We start from the raw sequence: 21476 nt of genomic DNA on the forward strand, positions 1-21476 counted from the left end.
CTTTTAAAAAAATATTTTGATTTGAATGAATTGATAATTTGTAATATCATTAAATATTTTAAACATACATAAAATTAAATATATAAGGTTTTAGTCCATTTTCAATGATTTTATTATAATTTTATATTATTTAAATGCATTTCTAAATTATTTAATAATTTGATATTTTTCATATATACTAATTATATGTATATAATATTTTTTTAAATTAATTATTGCGTCACCGGTCTGACTGAACGGTCCGACCGATCCGACCGATTGAACCATGACCCGTTGATCTTTCCGGTTCGACTTCCGGTCCGGCTTTTAAAACATTGGTTTTGATGCAGGTACTCTATTGGTTTACTCCCTTTTTAACTAATTCTCACGTAACACTAAACCTTGATTATTAACAAGGGTGAAGTTAATAGTAACTAATGAGTTGGTTAATACTTATATATTATTTAGGACAAAAAAATCCCTTTTAAATAGCCAGGGGAATATTTTTCTACTTTATATATTCAATCATAAATTTTAAATAAAATTTAAAATTTGGAAAATCATGTTTATTATTTTTTGAGATAAAATTTTCAAAATTAAAACAAAATTAACTAAGTATAAAAATTAAAACAAAAACTCATTAAAAGTATGGGAACCGTTTGTTTAACTCAAACCAAAAAATTATGAAATTATAGGGAGCAAAACCAAAAGATTTGAAATTATAAGAATCAAAATCAAAATTTGATTAAACTATAAGAACTAATAATGATATTAACTCTCATAGCTGTAAGAAAATACAATTATACATGTGATTCATACATGTGATTCATATAGTGTTTATTTTATTATCTTTTCATCCTTTTCAATATATATATATATATATTTGCATTTTAAAGGTAAATGGCTGGCCATGAAATGCTTTTCACACCTAAGGGTGGGATTCAATAACCACGCAGTGTGACTTAATAGTTATCTCACTTGGTCTCTTAACCAAGTGGTGAGAGTTCAAATATCATAACATTAATATATACATTTAGTTTTTTTTTTTTACTTTAGATAAGATTTTAATTTGGCCTCTTAATTTTAAAAAAAAATATCTTTAATTATTTAATTCTAAAATTGCAAGTTTTAAGTAATGCTTGTTTTAACAATTATAGTTGTTTTAAAAATTAAACTTACTAGGTTAGCATTTAAAAAATGTTTTATCAACGCTCAAGATTTTTTTTGCTAACAGTTTTAGGATTAAAGGATTAAAAACATATTTTTTTAAAGTTAAAAAATAAAAATAAAACCTTATATAAAATTAAATGACTAAAAGTATACTTTAACATAATGTATGAGCGTAATTTAAAATATTTTCAATATTTGTGTATAATTATAAAATCTTATCTTAATATAAATTTTGAAATAATTTATAATAAGGACAAGATAATGTCAACTAAAATCAAACCCCAAATTATTCTTTTCCAATAAAAAAATTGTTTTAAAAAAATATTCCTCGAAAACAACTGGATCTCCGATGTCAATGGTATCAAATTAGGTTGACTGTCTTGATGCTTGCTGTCATGACGACATTATTCTCAATTTCTTTTTATTGAAAAAATTATAGCCTAACACATTCATGAGCTGATTCAATTTATTTGCCTTTTTTTTTTTGGGCCACAATGACATTATATTAGATTACCATTAAAAAGACCCACACGAGTCCATGAAACACAGCCACAAAAGTTTAATAAAAAAATATTAATACAGGTCCTTATAATTTGTCTTTATTCTAATTTCAGTCCCTATAGTTTCAAACAACAAGTTTTAATCCCTCAAAACGTTAATCTCTACACTTTAATAAAAATTTGAACTATTTTGTTTCTTAAGAGATTAAAATATATTGTTTGAAATTATTGAAAATAAAACGAAAATAAAAATAAACTATAAAGACCAAATATTGTATTAAAAAAACCATAAAGCAATGCATCAAAAACCAAACCAAATAAACAACAAAATCCACAAAACGAGGTAAATTTAATCCTATGCTCCAAAGATTGACATTATTGTAATGGTCAATTATCTTTAGACCAAAGAATAAGATAGTAGGAAGAGGAGTTGATTGTTCATAGACATGCTTAGGGCGTGTTTGGATGAAACCAAACCATGGTTTGAAGAATAGTTTCTGGAGAATAGATTCTAGAGAAAATAGATTCTGGAAAGAATAAATTTTATGAAAAAATGATTCTGAGAAGTGAGAGTGTTTGGATAGTTGTTACCAGAAGCACTTTTTACATGTACAAATTATTAAAAAGGACATAAATTAATATGATAATTATATAAGGGATAGATTTTATAATATATTTTGATTTGAAGAAATAAAATTGTTAATAAAATAATTTTTACTAACATAATTAATAATATATAAGATAATATAACTAATAAATAATTAATATGTATATATATATTTATAAATTATAAGATTAAATAGCGAAGAAACGAGTATGAAATGAAGAGTGAGACATCAATTATGTGGGCTGCTTTGTCATATGCTGTTAGGCCCACACCAATGTCTGGAAAATTTGAGTCAGAAGCAACTTCAAACCACTTCTACCGAAACCATGGTTTTGGGGTTCAAAACCATGGTTTCACATTTTCTGCCCCTGTTTGGCTGGTTTCTTCCCCAAACCATGGTTTGGAGGGACATCCAAACAGATCGAACTCAATCCTTTTATTGCGAAAACGGTATTACCATAAGCTGCTATAAAGTACTCTTGTTTCAAGAAAATCAACCTAAAAGCCAAGATGCAATCATTCCCAAATAACCAAGCATGCATAGAGTAAGAATTCCTCTAGACTTCTGCCTTTGCAATAACCTACAAAGACTTCAACTCTAGAATCATTTAAAACTTCCTCCAAATTTCGAAACTATTTAAAATAACTTATAAATAACTTTTCAATCATGATTTATAGAATACAAAATAAGTATGTTAAAAAAATTTTATTTCAATTTACATAAAATGTGTTTATAAGTTATTTCTAGCGCCATATTGAACATAACCTCAATCTCTAAATTAATGTAGCCAATAAATAGAGTCTCCGGGATATTCAAGTAGAGAGACTTTTGCATATTATATGTTCTCATTAGGCATTTGCAGAAAGTTTCTCTAACACATCACAAGTCATATATATATATATATATATATATAACACTATATGCTCACTTATTTAATCGGTGAGTTTGCTTCTCTTCTGGAAGGCTTAAAGTATAATAGAATCAATTAATTAATATATGCTATTGTCTGGCACCATAATTTTTTTGAAAAATAAATAAATAAATTGAAAATAATGTAGTCCTGCGTTCCTTTACAGCCAAGCATCAAGAGACACTTGACCTAACTTGATGGCATTATATTGACATTGAAATCCACTTGTCCTTGGGAATCTTTCTTTCTTCTTTTATTTTTTAAAATAATTTTTTATTAAAAAAATTGGCCTTGACTTTGGACTTGTTCGCATTTCTTGTCCTTATAAATTACTTCCAAAATTTTTATTGAGATAAGATTTTGTATTTATATACGAATATTGAAAATACCTATGCGATATCGCATTTTAAATTACAATTAGTGCATTAATTTTAAAATAGAATAAAATACTTTTTCGAATGTAAAAAAAATCTTTAAATCGATGTTAAATTAATAAAATAAATAATAAATTAATTATATATAATATAAATAATTACATATGAACAATAAAATATAAACATGATTTTCCAGCTAGCCAATTATAAATCTTTATCTAAAAATTATTATTAAAAGATAATAGAAAGTATTATGGACCGCCTGCGTCAAAACAATGCTAAATCACATTACTAGCCATACGTAGAAGGGGGTAAAAAAGCGGGCCTTGGCGCGATGTGGGAATCCTTCTTCTTTCACGGTTCACAAACCCAGTAAGCCTAAAGAAAAATGGCTGACATGAAGAACTCAGAGCTCATCTTCATTCCCTCGCCAGGAATTGGTCACTTGGTTTCGGCTCTTGAGTTCGCAAAGCGCATAATCGATCATGATTCTCGCATTTCCTTCACAGTCCTCTGCATTAAGTTCCCATTCACTCCCTTTTCAGATTCATATATCAAATCAGTGTTGGCCTCCCAACCTCGAATCCGGCTCGTTGATCTTCCTGAAGTAGACCCACCTTCACCAGAGCTTCTGAAGTCTCCAGAATACTTCATCTATGTCTTCATGGAAAGCCTTATACCCCACGTCAAATCCACTATACAGAACATCTTACGTACGGCTGATTCAAACCTAGTTGTTGGATTGGTCCTTGATTTCTTCTGTATGTCCATGGTTGATGTGGGAAAGGAATTGGGTCTTCCTTCTTATTTGTTTCTGACTACAAATGCAGGATTTTTGGGTACTGTGCTTTCCCTTCAGAAACGCCAAATAGATGGTGAGTTCAGCGATTCTGGTCCTGACTTGTTGATTCCAGGTTTCTCCAATCCAGTTCCTCCTAAGGTTTTCCCTAATGCTCTTTTTAGTAAAGATGGGGGATACTTTGCTTATTATAAGCTAGCTCAGAATTTCACAGAGACAAAGGGGATTGTTGTAAATAGCTTCTCAGAATTGGAGCAGTATGCCATTGATGATATACTTAAAGACGAGAAAGTCCCTCCAGTTTATACTGTTGGTCCTGTGATTGAGCTCAAGGGTCAACCTAACCCCAATTTGGATCAGGCTCAGCATGAAAAGATAATGAAATGGCTTGATGATCAACCACCTTCCTCCGTTGTGTTTCTTTGTTTTGGTAGCATGGGAAGCTTAAGTCCATCTCAAACAAGAGAGTTGGCAAAAGGACTTAAGAATAGTGGGGTTAGATTCTTGTGGGCTATGCGTTCGCCACCAACTAAAGACAATGCAGACAGAACCTTAACAGAAGGTTTCTTAGAATCAACGCATGACAATGGAATGATATGTGGGTGGGCACCACAGGTTGAGGTTCTAGCACACAAATCCATTGTTGGGTTTGTATCTCATTGCGGGTGGAACTCAATAATGGAGAGCTTGTGGTTTGGAGTACCAATTTTGACATGGCCTATATATGCAGAACAACAGCTAAATGCATTCAGAATGGTGAAGGAATTCGGATTAGCGGTCGAGATGAGACTGGATTACAGGAGTGATGGTGATCTTGTTCTGGCAGATGAGATAGAGAGAGGAATAACACAGTTGATGGATAGAGATAGCGAGGTGCATAAGAAGGTCCAAGAGATGAAAGAGAAGGCCAGGAAAGCTGTCTCAAGTGGTGGATCATCATTCATTTCTACAGGGAGGCTTATTGAGGATTTCATTTGTAGAAATAGCAGCTGATGGACGCTCTTGGTTGTATTTCACAGATGAAATTGCTGCTTTCTTGATACAAGAGACACAAGCTTTCTTGATATAAAAGACACACCAGGCATGAAACCAGCAGAATCATATATCAGAGACAGAGGTCAAGTTTCAAGATTTTAGCAGTTTCTGGTTCCTCCATGATATAGATCCAGCTAAAGAACAGCTTGCTCATATCATTAAGAATCCGTAAATGAGTTGCCTTTCAAATTGGAAAGCGGCATTATATGACTATGCAATTTGTACTTTGGATTTTGTCTGTCTTGGTTTTGGTAGTCTTCTTAAGTATCACGTGTTCAAGAGTTGCGGCAGCATGTTAATTTTTGTATATCATTGTGAAGTAATGAAATATAATCCTTGTTTGTTATTAGATTGAACAATTTTCTGATATGATGCTTTGTTCCTTTAGTATTCCTGCCCGCAGCTTCTTTGTAAATGGCCATTGAATGGGGCATTGGAAGCAAAAATATTTGAGAGTGGTTCTAATCCTTGGACTTCGGATGCAGAACCCATGTTCAATCATTAATATCATTTTCCCATTTTTTATACATATGTTAAATGCCATATTATTTATTTGTCATTGTTAAGTATTACCTTCATCCCTATTTATAAGTCATTTTATAAAATCTATGAAACAATTATCTTTTTCTAAATTTATTGGTGTGAATATTGTTAAGTAACTCCACCTACATAGCCGGTCTCAAGCCCGGGTAAAGGAGGAGGGTTGTGTTAGGCCCTCAACAGCCAATGTAAAACTCTGTCGAATCTTTTATGACATGGATCAACAAAGAAATTGTGTTACTGTTTGGTTGTTGCTAGGAAGTGACGTGTTGTATGGCTCGAGTACAGTGAGAAGTGAGCAAGAGCTACTACATTGTTGCCCGAATGTAGTATTAAATGAGCAAGGGCTACCGTACTCTTATGGACGTAGGAAGCTAAAAAAGTTAGTTTATGAAAGCAAGATCAGGTTTAGCACTTGGAATGTTAGGACACTGTATGGTAAATCAAGGGAGGTGGTGGAAGTAATGGGCAAAAGAAAGATTAATATTTTGTGCCTACAAGAAACTAAATACGTTGGAAAGAAGGCCTTCGAATTTACTAATAGATTTAAACTTTGGTATACGGGAAAGGTAGGCACAAGGAATGGAGCTGTTATTATCATTGATAATGAATGGAAACAGAATGTGGTAGAAGTCAAAAGGATAGAAGACAGAATCATTTCTTTAAGAATAATTGTGGGGAGGGATACTATCAATGTGATTAGTGTTTATGCACCTCAAGTAAGAGCGGAAGATCATTTTAAGAAGAAATTTTGGACGGATATGGAGGATTTGATTCAAAGTACACCAATCATAGAAAAGATTTTTATTGGCAGTGATCTTAATGAACATGTTGGTAAAGATGTGGGACAATATGCTGGGGCTCGCAGTGGTATGGATTTTAGAGTGCGTAATAATGAAGGGCAAGCTATTATTGATTTCTCTCTCACGTACAACCTCAAGATTGTTAACACTTGTTTTAAGAAGCGGAATGAGCATTTAATCACTTATAAGAGTAGAACCCATAGGTCGCAGATTGATTTCTTCCTGGTAAGGAATCCTGATAGAAAACTCTACACAAATTGTAAAGTGATTCCTGGAGATGGAGTGACAGCACAACATAGAGTACTGGTCCTTGATGTGCGTATCAAATTTATAAAACAAAAGCGGCAACAAGTGTTAACCCTAAGAGTCAAATGGTCGCAGTTAAAGGGAGAGAAGTGAGAGATTTTCAAAAGGACGTTTTTAAATGAAGGGGTTTGGGAGTTCCAAGGAAATGCTAATCTTATGTAGATAGAAATGACTAAAAAGGTCCAAAAGGTTGCCAAAGCAATCTTGGGTGAATCGAAAGGTCGAGGTTGGCGAGATAAAGAGACGTGATGGTGGAACAAGAACATGCAAGAGAAAATTAGGCATAAACGATAGTGTTTTAAAGCGTTACATTTGTGTAATAATGCTTAAAATTAGGAAAGGTACTGTGTAACTAAGAAAGAGACTAGGAGAGCAGTGGGAGAAGCTCATACTAAAGCTTTTGAGGAGTTCTATAAGGATCTAGGGACTAAAGCTGGGGAACGCAAGATCTACAAGATCGCAAAGAATAAAGAAAGAAAAACAAAAGATTTGGACCAAGTAAGATGTATAAAGAACGAAGAAGGTAAAGTTTTGGTTACTGAAGGTGATATTAAGGATCGTTAGGAAGCCTACTTTTATAAGCTATTTAATTATGGGAGTGAAGGATCGACTTATGAGCTTGAAGATTTGACAACTGTAGAAGAAGAACATAATTTTGCTTTTTATCGAAGAATTCGAGTTGGTGAAGTTAAGGAAGCTTTCAAGAAAATGGAAAATAATAAAGTAGTTGAACCTGATGGTATTCCTATTGAAGTTTGAAAATGCTTGGGTGAAGGTGGGGTGCTGTGGCTTACTAAGTTATTCAATGAGATTTTGCACTCCAGGAAAATGCCTGATAATTGGAGGAAAAGTACTTTAGTACCTATTTACAACAATAAAAGGGATATTCAGAACTATGCTAGTTACAGAGGGATTAAACTCATGAGTCATACCATGAAATTAAAGGTGATGGAACACAAGTTGAGATTGGAGACTGGTATTTCTGAAAACCAATTCGAATTCATGCCAGGAAGATCGACAACAAAAGTGATCTATTTACTTAAGAGGCTCAATGGAAAAGTACCAAAACCATAAAAGAGACTTGCATATGATTTTTATTGATTTGGAAAAAGCTTATGAAACGTGTGCCTAGGAAGTACTCTGGAGAGCCTTGGAAAAGAAAAGGATGCGTGTTGCTTATATTAAAATCATACAAGACATGTATGAGGGGATCACAACTAGCGTTAGAACACCAAGCAATGAGACAAAGAACTTCCCTATAAGGATTGGCCTACATCAGGGATCATCTCTAAGCCCTTATCTGTTTAATCTAGTCCCTGATGTTCTAACTGAGCATATCAAAGAAAAAAAATCCCAAAGTGCATGCTTTTTGCTGATAATATAGTTCTATTGGCTGAGTCAAAAGAAGAGATTATCGCTAAACTTGAGACATGGAGAAGAACCTTGAAATCGAAGGGTTTCTGTTTGAGTAGAAGCAAGACGAAATATATGCATTGCAGTTTTGATAAGAGACAACTTAGTACAGAGTTAAAGGTCAGATTGGGAGACCAGGTCATTCAATAAGTGGAAAAGTTTAAATATTTGGGATCATTATACAAAAGATGGGAAAATTGATGAAGATATTAATCATAGAATTCAAGGTAGATGGTTTAAATGGAGAAAAGTGACAGGAGTGCTCTGTGATCAGAAAGTATCAAATAAGGTCAAATGAAAGTTTTATAGTACTGCTATAAGACCGATAATGCTATATGGCAGCGAGTGTTGGGCTTTAAAGGGGCAACATGGACATAAAGTAGTAGTTGTTGAGATGAGAATGTTGAGATAATGTGTAGTCATAAAAGAAAAGACAAGATCCGTAATGAACATATAAGAAGGAAAAGTTAGAGTGGCTGCTATTGATGAGAAAATGGTAGAAAACTCATTAAAATGGTTTGGTCACGTGTAAAAAAGTCTTGGGACATGCAGATAAGAAGAGTTGAGAAATAGTATAGAGTCTTCTAAAAAAAAGTGGAAGAAGGCCGAAAACAATGCTTAATGAAGTGATTGAGAGAGATCTCTTAATTAACAATCTATCCAAAGATTTGACTTTGTATAGGGTTCAATGGCGTCGTGCGATCCATGTAGCCAACCCCACCTAGTAGGATAAGATTTTGTTGTTGTTGTTGAATATTGTTAAGTAATTATGGCATCAAAGAGTATAAAGAGAGATAATAATAAATTTACATTTAGAGATACATGTAAAAAAAATTGATATAATTACAATAAACCAGTTTTAACTAACTTTTTTAACTAAATACCCCCTTCGTTCCTATTTATAAAAGAATTTTATTTGAAAGAGCAACACACTTTGAAAATGTTTATACATTTAATCTATTTTTTTCCCTATATTTATCCTCAACTAATTACATGTCTCTCTTACCTTTTTTTCTCCCTTATTCTCTCTCAGTTCTTTTTTCACTTATTCTCTCCTTCACCCACATTTTCCAGTCTTTAAAAAAATTGCATTTTTTTCATATTAATTACTTCTAACTTTTTAGTTAATGTGATTTCGTTAATTATCTCTTATAAAAAATAGAAAAAAAGATAGGAAGGAATATAACTTACAAACAGGAACAAAGAAGGATCTAAATTGACGGAATGAATTACCTGCTATCAAGATTTCATTTTATATAGAATTTCATGCAGACAGTGCTATTGGGTATCAATTGAAGTTTACGACAACTAATAACGATTTTCTGGCTTTTTTGGTGGTTCATTTCAATGTCCACTGCCCACAGAAATCTTCTTTCAGACGATGTCCTCCCCATGTCTCTTGCAAGTCCTAATGTACAAGGCTTTGGTTCATTTGAAATAAGAAGAAAACATACCAACTATAAATCCTCCATTCAGTATATTCTACCAAACTATCTCAATTTTGTATCTAGCAGACAATTCTATAAATTTGGAGCCGTGTTTACCTTCAGCCGGAACCTTTTTTTTCCCCTTGATAACAGCAAGCTAAAGACATAAATCACAACAATATATATATATATATATATATCAGAGATTCAAATCTTGTGTCAATGCTTTTTAAGCATCAGTAGTTGGATGCATGATTTCTACCATCCGGAAACATGAATTGATCAAAACCAGAAGTTTTTAACTTCTCACGTCGAAAAGAAGATTTTCATTGCTCTCATAACAAAGTGGAAGATATCATACGGAGGAGCACAAGTACGATGACCAGACAGAGAGAATGAGAGCATAGAAATACAATCCTCTCCAGTTTAAAGGAGGGGCAAGATGCCCAATTTCCAAGCTCCTGATCCCAATAATTACCTTCTTGATCTCTTTTCATCTCTCTTGTTGGAATCATATTTTACTTTTACGTCTGATCTATTCGTATCATGTCTGTTCGATCTGTCCCCTTGCTTCACATCATAATCTTCTCTCGACCTTGATGCAGAATCATATTCTCTATGCTGCCTTGACCTCCTCTCTTCCCTTGACCTAGTACCAAAATCATCATCATCATCTTGTCTCCTGTACCTCTTTTCTTCCCTTCTATCAGAATCTCTAGTCCTGGGTTCAAGCTCATCATCATCTGGCTTCCTTGACTTGGTGTCTTCCCTCATATGATGATCTCTTCGCTCAAGTTCCATATCATCATCATCATTTCTCCTTCTTGATTGTCTATCTTCCCTTCTATTACGATCTTCTCCTGCCCTAGACACAAGTTCATCATCTTCATGCCTTCTAGATCTCTTCTCTCTTCTATGATCATGTTCTCTGGCTTCTGGAATATGACTTGATTGATTGTTTCCATATTTTTTCTCTTTTTTGGGACCGTCAAATTTTTCATGACCCCACTTTGAACCAGCATCCTCAGGGGCCCCCCAACCTGTGTTTGCAGCTCTCTGGATAGACACAACAAGGACATCAAAGGAATTCAAATCAGCAAGAATTTCCAACCAAGCTTATATTTGAAACTATGCGAAAGATTTGGTTCACAAAATTCAGCAAATTTACAACTTAAAACAGCTTAAATCATGAGCAACACAAGACGAGGAGAAAAACTAAACATAGAGCCAAAGAGGCTAAAGCTGTCCAATCTCCTTGCATATCAGAAATGGAAATTCCCTTCAAACAACCATGTCAAGAACACAATCATATATACAAGGATACAAAGACATTCTTGAAGATTCATGCACTGCACTCAAACAAAATAGACCAAAGACATGTAAAGCTGCATTTGACCTCCTTATCATCAAAACCTTAGAAACATAACATGAGGCTCCAAGGTGAAAGAAGATGATTAATGTGAAAGATGTCTACAGAAACTGGAGGCCGGTCTAACCATGTGTAGTAATCAGTGAGCTTTGAAGTTTCAGTTGCTCAAATAAACAAAGTTGAGAAAGCAAGAGGCATGACACATTTTGGTTTCTATCTCTTTAAAGTTGTCTCATAGACAAAGAACTAGACATGTGGTTGTTCTAACAGTGAAATGATAACCAAAACTTGAAATCTAAATTCTTATGTCTTGTCGAGGCAATGACGTCAAAATTTTGCGATGGTTGATTTACTGGCTAAAACATTAAACTATATGTTAGCAAGTTAACAAAGCTGCCCAAAACATTAAAGTCAATTGTTGAGGTGATGCCAAATGAAGAATTGAAGAAAAGCATGTCATTTGAAGAAGCACCCCCCCGCGCCGGGGGGGGGGGGGACACAATGCTTACGAACACTATCATTATTTTGCAAAATCAAACTGCAGGCATAGAAAATTTTAGATCTAAAGCATAAAGGTCATGATAAGATCACAAAAGCTAATAGCGATGGAACGCAACAAAATTTGCTTGATCATGAGGAAATCTACTTACTTGCTCATCATGAGAAAATTTGCAGCTAGCTCCACGTGTACATTCACCTCTTTGGAAAGCTCGACAGACACCTCGTTCCTCCCTTTTCTTCCTCTCTGTCTCTTCATCTTCCTCTTCTTTCTTTTTATATTTTGTAACATGATCAACCCTAATTATTCTACCCAGAATCTGTGCTCCATTCAAATTATCTGAAGAAAAAGCATTAGCAAGTCATTTAGGTTATCATTCTGCAGGAAAAAAAGGGCCAAAAACCCATCACTGAAAAATATATTATGACAAGAAAGAGAGCCCAACCTACGGCAAGATTTGTGCTTCTTTGATCTTCATATGCAAGAAATGCAAAACCTTTTGACTTCCCAGTACCTTTGTCCCTAACAAGATTTACATCAACAACCTCCCCGTATCTGGATTTACACAAGTCATTAGCAGATATTAGAGAAAAATCAAAATCAGATTTCATAAAGAACAAAATTAGCCAAAAGGAACCGATACGATACAGATTTCATACAACACTTGTCACATCTTTGTCACATCTACATGCATCAGTATGCAATAATGTACAGTAATTCTATGTTTATAAGTTCCTGTAAGTATTCAAATAAGTGGCCTCTGTATTTCTGAAAATTCTCATCATACACATGCTTAAGGAGCTAAGATACTGCATAAGAAGTACATATTTGTTCTTTGCAGCAGAGCAAGAGGCACGTTCTTATGCCTAGGGGAAAGGGGTTAGGTCTTGCACCTAGCATATAATGCTAACCAAAGCAGCAATTTTTCTTGCTTATAGTAATCCTACGGCACTCCCACGGCATATTGCTACTGAAAAACTCGCCCACTCTACCACAGGTAATAGCTAATAAATCGGATGACAAACACAAAAGGAAGAAACTTTAAAAGAAACTTTAAAAGGGAGAGGATAGTAACATAATTTTCAAATGTACGATAACCGAATCGAAAGGATGAGACTTACTGAGCAAAAACTGCGAGGAGATCACCCTCGGTGAGATCGAAGGGAATCCCACCCACGAATACATAAGCGGAATCTTTGTATTTGGCGTGCCAGGAAGCCTCCTCGCTGATGCCCAAAGAAGCTTCTTTGGAATTGATATTCTGAATGCGCTTCACTAGGGTTAACGGATTCATCTCTCAAATGCAAAGTTCGCTGATTGATTCAGGTCAATCACCAGTTCACCACCTTTTGACAATGAACGAGGGTTTAAACGTTTGAGTTTTACGCTTCGGCAGATTCTAGTTATCTCCGCTGATTGATTCAGGTCAATCACCAGTTCACCACTCTTTCGGAGGCGATGAGAGTTTTTTTTTTTTTTGCACCAGACAAAATGATATATTAAAAGAAAAAGTTAAGAAAGTGAAATAAATTATTGGGAGGATGACAAAAAAAAGAGGCTGAAATTTTATAAATACCAAATAAAGAATGTCAATAAAAATTTGTTGTCCTTTATAAATTTAGACTTGTCAATACTAAATAAAGTTATATTTCTAAATCTGATTTGTGATTTGTAATTCCCAGCTTCTTTTTCTGTCATTCTCCCTAAATTATTTTAAAATATTATATTTATCAATTTTTTAAAATTAATTTACCCAACTTATAAATTGATATATAATCTAGTAATATAATGATTATTTTATAAAGATCATGTAACATATGCTATAATTAAATAATTTTTTAACTTACTTAGTTTTCTCAGAATAGTCAACTGCTGAATCTTATATTAAGAACTAGAGCTTGCATTCTTAATGTAAGAACTAACTAACTAATTTATGAATATTAAAAAAATTAATTAAATTAATTATTTATAATAAATAGATGGAAATATGAAACAAAAATGATACTTAAACTTAAAAATCTCAAAATAATCACTTGAATAAACAAAATCCCAACTTAAGTATAAGTGATCAAATTGGAATTTACAAATTTGCTGAAATGACTATGTTGCCCTTTTATTTTTTTTTAATTATCTTTAAAAAACCAAATACTCTCACTGGTCGGCCGGTCACTGGAATTTCAGTACCGGTAGTGGCCGCCAGAGTTCAGGTGGCTACTATCATCAGGACTCAAGAGGTCCAGCAGTTAGTAACTATTTTTTTTTTGAAAAATTTAACAACCTCAATAACACAATTAATAAGTTTTGTAATATTATTAACAAGTTCAATATAGCAATTAACGACAAGTTTTTCAAGAAATTTAAAATGTTGCAGTTTTACAACTTCATTAGTGTCGTTAAAAGTTCTATAACTCTATTAATAAGTTTGGTATGATATTTAACAATAGGTTTTTTGAAAAATTTAAAGGTGATATTTTTACAACTTTAGTAATACAGTTAACAAGTCATGTAACGATATTAGTAACTCTCATAAAGGTTTATGTTTTTAATATTAGCTCCCTATGAAAATTGTACAATAAAATTTTCTCACTTATTAGGTAGCCATTATGGTTATGAGAATTGTTAATGTCATTACATAACTTGTTAACCATGTTACTAAAGTTGTAAAAATACCATTTTTTGAATTTTCTAGAAAACCTGTTATTAAATGCTATATCAAATTTGTTAATAAAATTACAAAACTTGTTAATAGCGTTACTAAAGTTGTAAAAATGTCATTTTTTTGAATTTTCTGAAAAACCTGTTATTAAGTTTTATACTGAACTTGTTAATAGTGTTACGGAAATTGTTAACCGTGTTACTAAAGTTAAAAAAATTTTCCAGAAAAATAGTTCCCGGCTATTGGAGCTCCGGTGACCACGGTCACTTAAACTCTAGCAGCTGCCGCCAACACCAGAGGTCTGGCAACTAGCCAGCTAATGAAGGCATTTAATTTTTAAAAAAGAATTAAAAAATAAAGGGCAATATGGTCATTTCAGCAAATTTGTAAATTTTAAATTGGTCACCCATACCTAAATTGGTATTTTGCTTATTCATCTAACTATTTTGAGATTTTCATGTTTAAATGTCTTTTTTGTGTCATTTTTTCAAAATAAATGTTATCTTTTTTAAAAGATTCTTAATAATCATGTGCATTGAAATACTTTTTATGAAAACTCCTTATCATGTACAGAGATTACTTAGAGTCAAAATTGATAATTATTGAAAACAAAGCATATTAGAGTTTTATATTTTAAACTAAACTGAATCTTTAATTTACTCTTATATTAATTATAGAAGATAGTACTAAATAACAATATATATTTAAACTATTAAATTTAATTTTGAACCGTTTAAAATTGACTAAAAAATTATAAAATACTCCCTGGGGTTTAAAATATAAGCTAAATTATATCTATTCACGTTCATCAAGAAATTAGTTAAAATCAATTTAAAATAATAAATATGTAAGTCATGTATTTTTTTCTCCAAATATGATTTTATTAATAAAGAAAATAAATAGAAGATGTAATAATAAATGAATAAAAAAGGAAAGACAATATTTGAGGATAAATTAAAAAAACTCATTAAATGTTTAGACAAAAATGAATATTATCTTATAAAAAAAAAATCAAACCATTCTAATAAAGTTTAACTTATATTTTGAATCGGAGGAGTATTTTAATAATGGTGATGTGCAACACGAAAGAAAAAAAGGGAAGGGAGAGGGAGAAACGAAAGGAGAAAGGGAGAAAATAGAAAAAGGAGGTTGGGAAATAGGGCAGCTTGGTTCAAAGAAAGATAATAATGATAAAACATAATTAAATCTTAATTAATCTAATGGACATCCTAAATACGTCTCTGCTCTCTATAGTGGTAACTAATGTGTTTTGAGAATAATTAAGTATACTAATATGAGAATATATTTGGAAAAATAGTAATTAATATGGTTTTAAAATTATAAATTGACACATAAATAGGAACAAAATTTTTCATTAGAAGTGACATGCTGACATTAAAAAAAAAGAAAAAGAAATTGAAAGTCTTAAAAGAGAATATTATGCTATTTTAACTAATGGTCTTGGGATTAAACCCTAAGTGCACAATTGTATTAAAAATTCGTTGGAAGAGTTTTGCTGCTCTCATAATCTTAACCAATTCGAACATGTTTCATTTAGCTACTAAGATAATTCCAGCATGGTTGGAATATATCAATCCCATCAAAATAGTTTCTTATTGATTTAATGTTAATTTAAAAAAATTGCAAAGAAGCGCACACATGGATCACTAGCTCCATTGATCTAATCACTCTCGTCAAACTAGTTTCCTAAAACATATGCGTTGGGTTTGAGTATCGACCTCATCTAAGCATGACAGATTACGTTGCTGATAGGGCTTAGTGCATCCGTCCAGTTTGAAACTAAACTATTGTGAAGGTTATACATGTGCTATGGAACCTATCCCCCAAAAGAGTGTTTGGAAACATGTTTGGATGGTTTCAAACCTACATTTTGGCAAAACCAAAGCCAAAATCACGTTTCAACTTTCAACACCTTGAAAGTGCAGCAAGTTGACTTCTCCTGTACGGTGAATAATAATCGAAAAACGAATATCTGACTCAGATCACAGTGTTCTTGAAGCTCGTGGTTTACAGTCCACATGATTGGCAAGGGAATTCTTTTCACCGTCAACACGCATAATAATTTACGGTCTCCTAACCTTTAAAGCTTTAATCTCTTTGTGTTGCGCCGTGTATCAGCTTTGATCTTTACTGATGAAAATGTTGGTCCTTTATTGCTGCTTAAAAAAATATACGTTAGAAAGACAAGTTTGCAAAGAGTGTAAAGCCCAAAACAGCAGCCAAACAGCTACTTCAGAAAGTGAAACGAATTTTAACAAAAGAAAGTTAAAGAGTACAGATAGCTTCTTATTCCTACTCCAAAAGTTGATATCTAGTAATAATTACAAGGATACAGCTAATCCCCGAAATGAAAAAAAAAAAAACAAGGATATAATTTAAGCTAAACAATGAAATATGAATATGTAAAAGGATTCTGATATGAGGGCACGTACGGACCGGTTAGAATCAAGTAACGAACGGACGGTTGATCTAAGTAGGATCTTAAGAGAACCTGTCTCTTACAACCCTAGCCATGAAGATACCACAAGGTTGATCAATCCCTTGATACTGTCGAGTATTCTCACGAGAATACAAGGATGCAAGCAAAGCTCACACGGAGAGAAATAAACTCAATTCTCATTCATCTAAGTCTGCCTTCAATTACAAAAACGTAGCCTATATATGGGCAACAATAGAACACTCTAGAATCAGCATCCTAAGACATAAATGCTAGGAATGATGCCTCATTAATGATTATTTGACTATGGAAGGTACCATTTATTACATAGAAATAAAAGAAAATAACTTAAATTTCAAGAACAAGTTTGCTATTTAAAAATAGGAAAATAGATCAAAACATGATTTTCTAGAATACTCCTTGACCTAAAAAACAAATTTAAATCATAATCAATTCATAATGATACCTTCTTGATCCTTCTTGGATGTCACTTATGATCCTTGTCTAAGGTACATGCTTGTCACATGGTATTTTAAGTGAATTCTTCAATCTGAACCCTACATGGGCCTTGTACATCATCTTGTTGGGCTTCTAGCAATGTAATCACCATTTTTGGACTCCTTTTAGGCTCATTAAAATGTGCTTTTTCCAAATAAATAGGCTCCAGCTCTTTTAACTCTCTTATTAGACAAGTTAGGGCCTCCTTCATAGCTTTGGTCCTTGCTCTTGTCATTGGGCCTCCAATGCCTTATAATGGATCTTTTGGAATGTTGGACTTCTTTGTTTGGGCTCCTTGCCCGTGCTCTTGATCACACCTTGCTCCTCCATCAGATTCCATTTGCACCTTGATAGACAAGAGGAGGGCTAATCAAAGGGCATGCATTATACTGAAATAAAAGATCAAGCGTAAACCTGGACCTGGGCAAGCTCTGCATGCTGTTCAGACAACTTTGTAATTCCTCTTTCCCTCTTCTTCCCCTCCTAGATTCCTTGCTTGTTTTGACTTTTGACTACTTAACCAAATGTCCATCTTTCTGTTCTTTTGTAGCTAATGATGTAGCAGTATGCAGCAATTCAATGTGGATTATAATTAAAAACTTGAGTGAAAAAAGTTTAGCACATATATTCAAAAAACTGTTGCCAATGCGAGGGGAAAATTTGACCTGTTGGCAGCTAACATCCAAACTAATTGGGAGGGCATTGAAATCCAACGGTCTTGACTGCAAAATTGATTTGCCAGTTTCTGATTTCTTGTAATGCTTTTTAATCAAAAAGTGGCTCCTTGACAAGAAGATTCATCTTCTCTTGAAGAAATTGGAGCACATCCTCTCTCCCTTCCTTAATAAGCAACTGTCTTAGCTTCCCAAATGTGACACCTGAGGGCCGAATTCCCTTCTCTATCATATCTTCCAACAAAACGCAAGCCTTTGTAACATTGCCCTTCTCACACAACCCATTTATAAGGACTGAAAAAGTGTGCATGCTTGGGACAAACCGTTTTCGTTTCATATATCTCCATATTTTAAGAGCCCTCTCCAAATCATTTCCCTCACAAAACATTTTTATCATCATTGTATAAGTATCAGCATCTGGTTCACAAGACTTAATCATCCTGCGAAAGACACTATAAGCCTCATCACTCTGATCATTACCTATCAAGCTACTTATGATTATGTTATAGGTCCTTGAATTAGGAGTGATACCCTTGGATTCCATTTCATTTAAGACTCTATAAACGTTCTTAAATTTGTTTACTTTACAAAAACCACTGATCAAGGCATTATAAACCACAATATCTGCCTTAACTCCATTCCTTTCCATGTCTAGGAATGTACCAATAGCATCTTCAATCCGAAGTTCAACCCCATATGTATGAACCAGGACACTATAAATGAAAGATGTTGGCCTGCAATTGTTGGCATCCATATCCTTAACAACCTCAACAGCTTCATCAACTCTTCCTGCTTTACAAAGAATGTCAACCATTATGCCATAGGTGACTATATCAGGGTTGCATCCCACGTCAACCATTTCTCTGAAAATCTCTCTTGCTTTTGGAAGATTCGGAGCCTTTCCCCATCCTTCAAGCAATATGCTGTAAGTTTTTGAGTCTGGAATAAATCTATCCTTTGTACGGTCAAAGATCTCTTGAGCCTTCCTTACATTCTTGGACTTGCATAAAGCGCTCAGCAAACCATTGAAGGCAGCGAGATTCAGAGATATGTTATATTTTTCCATGACATTAAATGTGTAAATAGCCTCCTCTACCTTCTGAGCCCTAGCATACTTTCTCATAATAATACAAAAGGTCTCAACATTTAGCATCTCCTTTTTCTTCATAGCATTTACCAGGTCCCACATGATTTGATACTGCCTTATCTTTGCCAAAGATCCAATCATTGTGTGGTATGCCCTAATGCTGTGTGAGTAATTTTGCTGCTTCCCAGCCCATTCAAAGAACCTATATGCCACCATACCGGCATTCTCAAATCTCTTAAGAACATTCTCAACTATATCCGGTGAAACTCTAATCCCAGTTTGATTTAGAGCAGTATCAAGTGCTAATGTGGGAGAGGACATTATAACCTTGCATAATTTTCTAGTTATATCTGAAATGTCCTGCAGTCGTTCATTTGCACCATACATTTTGGCAAAAACTCTCGAGTTAGAGTATAACTTTCTTCTGGGGTCACAAAGTTTAATCATTGCTTAACCAAAACCAAGAGTCACAGTTCACCTGAATCACTGAAAAAATAAGAGGGGCTTCAGATGTAAAGACAAAGTTTGATATCACATAATAAATATAAGTTTTTCTTCTTAGAGAGCATTTCCATGCAAAATTTGTCAGAAAGGGCAGAAAATTGATCAAAAGAATTCAATTATTGATCTGAACAACTACAAACTAATTAACAGAACAAATGAAAACAGACGTTTTAACAAAAGGGGGGAAAAAAATGAAAGCAGGCATGATTGAAGCATTGATAATCCATTCGGGGAGAAGTACCAGTGCTATATACATATCTTAGATGAATGAGTATGTAATAGTAATACGGCACATACCCGAATTGTATCATGCGTTTCTTACTTCTCACAGTTTTTAAAATTCTATTATTTTTAAGAGAGAAACCCAGGAGAACACAAGAATAAAGCTATAAATCCAGGATATCATACAGGAGATGCATACTTGTACTAGAGGAATGAACGCAAAGGAATTAGAGATCCTGCAATTCTACATTTTCCATTGGCACGTTGACAAGCAATGGGCATCAATCATTTGAAAAAGAAAGAAAGGGCGAAAATACAATTAGTAGAGTTTAATTTGACAGTCTTCTCGGGTCGGAGAGAAAATGCGGTAATTCAATGGCACAACAGCGAGAACCAAAGAGGCCATAAACTCGTCAATGAATTCATTACTGGTCATTGCTGCATACGCTTACTCTCTTCACAACATCAACAAGTTTTTGGCTCTCGGTGACAATGGTTTTTGTGTTGTTATTCTTTTGATTTTTTATTTCGAAAGCTTACCACCAGATGCGTCCGCCGGCAGAGATTGACTGTTGTCACCGGTACAGTGCCGTCAAATGCAGAGAAACAAGCCCCTGCTCGATTCAGACACTCATCTCCTTCACCGGCGCAACAACACCCTCCAAGCAGCCCTTTATCTTGTCGCTGATAAGCCTCATGTCACTCTGGTCTCCGGCCGTGGCTCGTTACAGAGGAGTTTTGGTTCTCCCAAAAATGGTTTCAGCGTTCCTCGAATGATAGTTGTGGCAGTGAGATTGTCTTTTTTATTCCCTCCCCCAAAAACCAGGCCTCCCGGATAGCTGCGATTGTTTCGAGGCGTAGAGTGGCCGCAATGAGTTTTGCGACGGGCTCGAATCCAGGACACTTTTCGGCTCTGTTTGGTTGGAGGGGGGTAAAGGGAAGGGAAGAAGATAAGTGTGTTTGGTTAGGAAAGATAGAAAGGAAGGAAGGAAAAAAATTTGTCTTTCAATACTCCCTTCTCCTCCTCATACTTCCTTTTAAATTTGGAGTTTTTTAAAAAGGAGAGAAATATTATGTCTAATATTGATTAAACTACCCATACTAATTTTTCAATATTTTTAATTTGTCCATCTTATTAAAAATCTTTTTTTCACTTCTTTCTCTTTTTAACCACTAATAATATTTGATAATTATAATATTATAATATATACATATCATATATATTAATATATACATATCATAATATGTGTATATTATAATTATATATCATAGCATTCGTGTCATAATTATATAATATATACATATCATATATATTAATACATATATTTATAAAATTAATGAGATAGAACATTAAATTTTTTATAATATTTTCCAAGTTTTTTAGTTTTATCATTTTTTTATCACATGTAAATGAGGTAATTGGTTTTTTTTGAAATTGATAAATTAAGAAATAATAATTTTGACATAAATATTGTAATAAAAAATAAATCAGTCTAAATATAGAAATAAGAGCATATTTGTCAATTTATAATTATCTCCCCTCCCGTCCTCTTATGAACCAAATTAAAAATCTCCTCTTCTCTCCCCTCTCCTCCTCTCCAACCAAAGAAAACCATGACTTCCCTTCCCCTCCCTTCCTTTTCCA

General features: G+C 33.6%; 3 protein-coding genes across 5 annotated transcripts; 1 reads left to right on the forward strand and 2 right to left on the reverse strand.

Annotated features, from left to right (window-relative positions):
* Nucleotides 1-3857: 3857 nt before the first annotated feature.
* LOC114736343 (UDP-glycosyltransferase 71K2-like) lies at nucleotides 3858-5744 on the forward strand. The gene has a single exon (XM_028924133.1). The coding sequence runs from the start codon at nucleotides 3930-3932 to the stop codon at nucleotides 5331-5333; it is 1404 nt and encodes a 467-aa protein (XP_028779966.1). The 5' UTR covers nucleotides 3858-3929; the 3' UTR covers nucleotides 5334-5744.
* Nucleotides 5745-9849: 4105 nt separating this feature from the next.
* LOC114736338 (zinc finger CCCH domain-containing protein 25-like) lies at nucleotides 9850-13103 on the reverse strand. The gene is made up of 4 exons (XM_028924124.1): nucleotides 12854-13103; nucleotides 12178-12287; nucleotides 11884-12071; nucleotides 9850-10920 (listed from the first exon to the last, which is right to left on the reverse strand). Exons 1-4 carry the CDS (start codon nucleotides 13024-13026, stop codon nucleotides 10339-10341), a joined length of 1053 nt encoding a protein of 350 aa, XP_028779957.1. The 5' UTR covers nucleotides 13027-13103; the 3' UTR covers nucleotides 9850-10338.
* A 3053-nt stretch (nucleotides 13104-16156) lies between these two features.
* On the reverse strand, nucleotides 16157-20735 carry LOC114736317 (pentatricopeptide repeat-containing protein At1g77360, mitochondrial). Of its 3 annotated transcripts, none has more exons than XM_028924108.1 (3): nucleotides 20372-20734; nucleotides 18010-19591; nucleotides 16157-16565 (listed from the first exon to the last, which is right to left on the reverse strand). In XM_028924108.1, exon 2 carries the CDS (start codon nucleotides 19550-19552, stop codon nucleotides 18110-18112), a length of 1443 nt encoding a protein of 480 aa, XP_028779941.1. In that variant the 5' UTR covers nucleotides 19553-19591; nucleotides 20372-20734; the 3' UTR covers nucleotides 16157-16565; nucleotides 18010-18109. The 3 variants fall into 3 exon arrangements, with proteins under 3 accessions (XP_028779941.1, XP_028779940.1, XP_028779938.1); XM_028924107.1 differs by lacking the exon at nucleotides 16157-16565 and adding an exon at nucleotides 17815-17894 and having other exon boundaries at nucleotides 18010-19583; nucleotides 20372-20735; XM_028924105.1 differs by lacking the exon at nucleotides 16157-16565 and adding an exon at nucleotides 17815-17894.
* Nucleotides 20736-21476: the final 741 nt, after the last annotated feature.

The sequence above is a fragment of the Neltuma alba genome, unplaced genomic scaffold, assembly GCF_004799145.2.
Source record: "Neltuma alba isolate B1F8T4 unplaced genomic scaffold, ASM479914v2 tig00013328_pilon, whole genome shotgun sequence".
In the NCBI taxonomy this organism is placed as follows: Eukaryota; Viridiplantae; Streptophyta; class Magnoliopsida; order Fabales; family Fabaceae; genus Neltuma; species Neltuma alba.